Source organism: Indicator indicator, chromosome 2, assembly GCF_027791375.1.
Source record: "Indicator indicator isolate 239-I01 chromosome 2, UM_Iind_1.1, whole genome shotgun sequence".
NCBI classification, from domain to species: Eukaryota; Metazoa; Chordata; class Aves; order Piciformes; family Indicatoridae; genus Indicator; species Indicator indicator.
Window position 1 is genome coordinate 67,086,254 of NC_072011.1, and position 6,000 is coordinate 67,092,253.

General features: G+C 51.9%; 1 protein-coding gene across 1 annotated transcript in view; it reads right to left on the reverse strand.

Moving 5' to 3' along the window:
* Positions 1-5,767, reverse strand: part of PRIM2 (DNA primase subunit 2) — a 36,115-nt gene extending 30,348 nt beyond the window's left edge. The window contains exons 1-4 of the mRNA XM_054399094.1: positions 5,623-5,767; positions 4,164-4,267; positions 3,756-3,835; positions 2,978-3,098 (exon numbers count right to left, since the gene is read on the reverse strand). Of these exons, the coding sequence (XP_054255069.1) occupies positions 2,978-3,098; positions 3,756-3,835; positions 4,164-4,267; positions 5,623-5,767 (450 nt within the window). The remainder of the gene's footprint in view (positions 1-2,977; positions 3,099-3,755; positions 3,836-4,163; positions 4,268-5,622) is intronic.
* Between the last annotated feature and the right edge of the window lie 233 nt (positions 5,768-6,000).

Here is a 6,000-nt window from a genome sequence, read left to right on the forward strand (position 1 = left end):
GCCAGCACTCACCCACCGGCAGCTTCCCTTCACCCTCCTCAGCACATGAACGGCCCCTTTTCATTCCCTGAAATCTGAGTTCAGGCTCTTCTGTACCCAGCAGGGCAGCCATCAAACACTTGATCAGCTGCCCCACAACTGCTGCCGGTGCAGCTGCCCCACAAACGCTGAGCTGAGCGCTGCTGAGGAGAGCACTGAGAAGCCTCTCACGGGATTGCCCTGATCACAGCATGGAAATTAAAGCAGTTTAATTTCTCCTGCTTAAAGCTGCTCAAAAAGCACTTCAACCACAACATCAAAGAGCTATTGGGGCGGGGGGGAAACGTTAACTCTAATCCATTGTGGTCTTGTCTTTTCTTTTGCAGTCCTTTTCTCTCCAAGGCTGGCAGCACAACCGAGCGTTGGCTCCCCAGCTGACAGCTCCCATCTGCTGTCCTTCCCCAGGACTCTGATCCAAAGCCTTCCATCAGAATCATCTGCTGTGTGACTGCATTAGCAGCCTTCAGACGGTCAATTCTGAAACAGCAGGCTCATGCCATGAGGCTGCAAAATGCTGGAAGGGCTCTGGAGCACAGGATCAGACTGGAGAATCTGGCCTGAAACTGAAGGCCGTGTTTCAGCAGAGACACTTCACAGCTCTACATCTGAGCCAGGTCTGTGCAAGCAGAGGAAGAGCTGACTGCCCAGAAGTACTAAGAAAAGCAGTCCTGCAACCTCTCCATCTGCAGCCTGGAACTCACCTATCAGCTACTGAGGAGATGTGAACAACAGATAAATTTAATCTCCACATCATCTTAGAGCTGGCAACGGTTCAGCTGAAATGTTCTGACCAGGTGAGGCTGAGCTGCAACTAAAGATGCTGCCCCACTGAGAAATGGCAAAGGACACCCACAGAAACTACAAACCAGCACACCGAGACAGGCTGGAAGAACAAACAGTAAGAACATGTAACTAGAGCCACCCTCTGTCAAAGGCAAATTCTAACAGGAAGGGGGGTTAAAAAAAAACAAACAAACAAAATCATCTTCAATTGCTGAACAGAAGCAGAAGAAACAGCTTCAGTTACTGGAAGGTAAAGCCAGCCTGATCAGAAAAAACCAAAAAGTGATGAGGGAAGTAAGTCAGCATGTGGAGAAGCACCCAGCCAGCCAGTCTCACTGATGAGACTAGTCTCACCGGCTCCAAGCACCAATCAAACCAGGCAGCAGCAACCAAACCAGGCACTCCTGTCTCAGCCCAAGGGAAGAAGCAGGTGCCCATACCTCGTGGCAGCAAGGAGACTCTCCGGTAAAGCCTAAGTGTCACTTCCCTGTAAAACCCTTCACAGCACTCCTCAGACACTGGAGAGCTCATTCTGAGGTGAAAACATTTTCTTCAGTGACTGCCAGGTGAAACTTTCCCTGGCCTCCCCTGTAAGTGTATCTAAAATCTGCACCAGTGGCTTTCACTGCCAGAAGCTGCCAAGCATCACTGGGGCACTTATTCACTCATAATAAGATTCCAATTCTTTCATCTCCTCCACTGATGTAAATCCCAGCTGCACACTGTGTCTGCAAACTCTCTCTGATGAGCTCTGTCACCCCAGGTCTCAGCACCTCCTTCTCTTGAGTGCTGCTTCAGGATTTCTCGTGCTCCCTCAGACTGATTTTGCACACAGACTATTTGATATGCCTTGAGAAATCACAATTGCATGCCACACATTTAAAGCTTCTGGAGGAGGACAGCACTGTCCCTTAAAAACCTTTTCTTTCTTTCAAGTACATAAAGTATCTGATAGACTTTTCACAGAAAAGTATGAACCAGAAAGTCTCTTTCCTTTTTAAGGCCCTTCACAAACACAACATTAAGAAAGAGAACACTGCTCTTCGAGTGGCCTTCATTTCGGTGTCCCCTGCACAGCACCACGGTTCAGACCGGTTTCAGACGCCTATGGAGCTCCTTAGCAATATTCAAATGTTTTATATGTGCCAGTGCAAAGAGGGATTAGTTTGGGTTCAATTCCCACTGGAATTGGAAGGCACAGGGAAAATAGAAGCAGGGAAGCATGTTTTCAGTGAAATGCTGCTCTGCTGCCTCAACAGGCACAAGGAAACATCACTCTGACACGCTGAAGGCCTATTCAGCATGGAACCAAGCCCTACTCCTGGCTGCTCCCAGAAACATACACACTAATTGATTCTCACAAGCCTCAATGCTGAAACTGTGGCAGGACTGGGAGTAAGCAATGGAGCTACAGCTCCACAAGAACATCACCTGCTGGCAGGTCTGCTGAACCAGAGTGGCATTTCCAAGTCTCTCAAAGACCCAGGGGAGCCCACTTGTTACTGCTTAGCTGGACAAACTCGTCTCAGCGCTGCACAAGCCACCTTCAGACCCTTCCATCCTTCACCGTACATGTCAGCCACCTATTGTAGATGCTAAAGTTCTTCCACTGAGCTAGTCCCAAAGAGAAAGCTCTCTTGGGCAGTGTTGGCTGCAGGCACAGCTGCAATGCCACATTTTATTGAAGGCACTAATGCAGAAACCGTGCAGCAAGCATCTTCCTTTAATCCAGTCAGACACAGCAGCATGGAACAGCAGGAGCTCTTTTGGAACAGCCCTACCACATTTAAAAGCCAGCAGTCTACCCAGATTTGGCCTTTCCAAGCTTTTCCCTAAGTTCATGAGGGCCGCCTGCGGAAGAGCACTTGCAGAACTCTGGGCACCGCTTACACTCTGCATTCCCTAGCAGGAACTCTGTGGGTCAGACTCAGATGGTCTGGTGAATAGAGCACAGGCTGAGGATGTGCAGAGTCTGTGTGACTTAGCACTTCACCCTTGCTCCCGTGGCTCTGCCAACCGAGCAGCTCTCTGCAGCTTTCTCTTAAAGCCACAACTGCACACTGTAACCTTCCAGCAGGAGCGCTGGAGCTCTCCCAACAGAAGCTTCGAGAACTAACAGGCAGAAGCAGCAGGACACAGTCAGCAGCACACTTACAGCTTCAAAGGAGAGATTGACATACTCCAGGAACTTCTGCCTGAGGCCATCAGTCAGCTGGTTGAAGCGGTACCGCAGCAGATCCATCTCCTGCTGGAGAAACCACCGCCTGAGGTCGTCTCTGCAAAGGGACAGCACAAAAGCAGCCAGCACAGCTGCTGTGGTGATGCATTCTCTGTCTTCACAAGCCAGACGTCCAACCTAGCGAGCACCATGCCCAGTGTAACGCTGCTTTTGCCATGGCACCCACAAACCAGGAGAAGGCAGAAACCCTGCAGGGAGGAGCACTCAAAGGACAAGACTTGTGAAGAGACACCAGAGAGAACAGCAGGACTGGGGGTGCCTTGGGAGAGCAGTGGTAGCCACCCTCAGCACTACAGAGCTGTCAGTCTTTTGGAAACGGTACTCACCATTTCTTACTTCGTGTAGGCAAGAATAACCAACTGCAGGCAGCCTTCCCCTTCTTTGTCTCAAAGGCACTTTGTTGGGGTTTTTTTCAACATAGAATCGTTTGGATTGGAAAAGCTCTCTAAGATCTCCCAGTCCAACCATCAACCCCACACCACTAGGGCTACTAAACCATGGCCCCAAGTGCCATGGCCACACCTTTCTGGAACACCGCCAGGGATGGGGACTCCACCACCTCCTTGGGCAGTATGTTCCCTCCTGTTATTTAGTAGCCAGGCAGCTCTACAGCACCTGTAGAGTCTAGAACACAGCAACAGACATCTGTACACATCTAAAACCAACGAGCACAGAGAAAGCAAACGCTACTTACGACTGGCAGTAAGCAAGGCGCAGTATGAAATGAGAGATGTGGTCCTTCCTGCGTGCCTCATAATCATCCTCAGCCAAAGCCTACACAACACACCATCATTATTAATGTTATTATTATTCTTACTACTATTATCATTACTTCAGAAAATAATTCTCTCCCAGATTAGAACCTCGGAATTAATCACTGCTGTTCAACAGTGCACTACCACTCGTCCCCAAGACAGCAAAGGCAAGCCTGTTAAAGGAGGAGATTATCCTAAAGAAAGAAATGGACACTCCTCAAGGAAAATGCCTCTGACAACATGACAGAAGTTTAGTGAGCAGTGTTTCATCATCTCTACTTCTGTTCAGAATTCCTGAATGGTGCAAAGAAAGTGCAGAAGAAACTGCTGTTTTGATTGTCACTTACTTTGTAGGGAAACTTCAGCTTGCGGAGCTCAGCCTCCAGCTTGGTTTTGTAGCATTCACTGCTCCTCGCATAGCTCACACCAAGGTTCTCAACTGCTTTGAGCACTGGGGAAAAAAAAAAAGTCCATGTGAAAGACAAAATACTGAGAAGAAAGCTAACTGCAGTGACACCTTGGGGAACGCACAGCCCAGGGACAGGCCAAAGGAATTGCTCTGAGTGGCCTGAAGAGCAGAGGGGTAAGAGAAGAGGGGAATAAGGTGTGGCCCACAAGGCTCAAACTGCTCACCCAGCTCCAAGGTTCACAAAATTCACAGACTGATAGAATGGGTTAGAAGGGACCTGAAAGACCATCCAGTTCCAACCCCGTGCCACAGGCACTTCACCCAACACCTCCCATCAGCCCTGGTTGCTCAAGGCCTTATGCAGCCTGGCCTTGAACACCTCCAGGGAGGGAGCATCCACAGCCTACCTGAGCAACCTGTTCCAGCATCTCACCACCCTCACTGTCAAGAATTTCTTCCTCGTTTCCAGGCTGAGTCTCCCCTCTTCCAGCTCAAAGCCGTCGTCCCTCGTCCTGGCACTCCCAGCCTTTGTCCAAAGTCCCTCCCCAGTCTCCTGGAGCCCCTTCAGGTACTGCAAGGCTGCTCTAAGGCTGGAGCCTCCTCTTCTCCAAGATGAACAGCCCCATCTCTCCCAGCCTGTCCCCACAGGGGAGGGTCTCCAGCTCTCTGATCATCTTTGTGGCCTCCTCTGGACCCTCTTCAGGAGCTCCAGGTCTCTCTTGTGCTGGGGGTCCTAAAACTAGAGGCAGTGCTGCAGGTGGGGTTTCAACAGAGCAGAATCCCCTCCCTGTGCCGCTGCTCTCCCTTCTTTGGATGCAGCTCAGCAGACAGCTGTGTGCTGGGCTGCCTGCGGTTGCTGGCTCCAGGGGAGTTTGTCACCAGCTGACACCCCCAAGGCCTTCTCCCCCCTCAGCCACTCCTAAACTCAGCCTGGATTTGTGCTTGGGATTACCCTGACCCAGGTGCAGAACCTTGCACTTGGCCTTGTGGAACTGTATGAGGCTGGCTTGGTCCCAGCTCCCTCAGGATGGATCCCTTCCCTCCAGCCGGTCACCAAGACAGGAAGCCAACTAATGGCTCAGCCTCAGCACATCAGTTCACACTGCAAGGCTGGAAGACTTGGCCTGAGTGTGTTCAGGAGCCAGGTGAGCCCTTGCTCTCGGCCAGCACCATCTGCATCGCTGTATTTAGGCCTGAAAAGTGAACCCCAGGTTGCTCACACATGCCAGTGCCACCCAAACCCGTGAAGCCCTGACTGCTGTACACCGAGCATAGCTCCTTCAGACTCCTACGGCCTGGCCTTCCCCTCCGCAGGGGTCCCTGCAGCCTCCGAGCACACCCTGCAAACACAGCCGCAGCAAACAGCACCGAGCGGGCACAGCTGAGACGCCACTCACGCTTCAGACGGTCGACGGCTAAGCTCTCGAACTCCACCAGAGAGATGTTTTCTGTGGGGGGCTCCAGGTAGAACTGCAGGCTGTGGGGATACAGCTCCCGCCGGTCCCCGGCCTTCAGCCTCGCTCGGCCGCTTAAGAACTCCATCCGTCCCTAAGAGAGATACAGGCGCTCAGCCCCGAGATAAACGTTTGGGGAAGAATGGCTAGGGGACAGCGGGATGGGGTGGACGCGAGAGGCACAGATGGCAACACGGTGGGAGGAAGCGGGGAGAAGACAACGCTGCTACTGCTGCCGCCGCCGGCGCACGACCCGAGCTGCTCAGGACTGCCTCCTGCAGCCTCGTTCCCGCAGCCCCGCCGAAACCCCCACCTGCTACT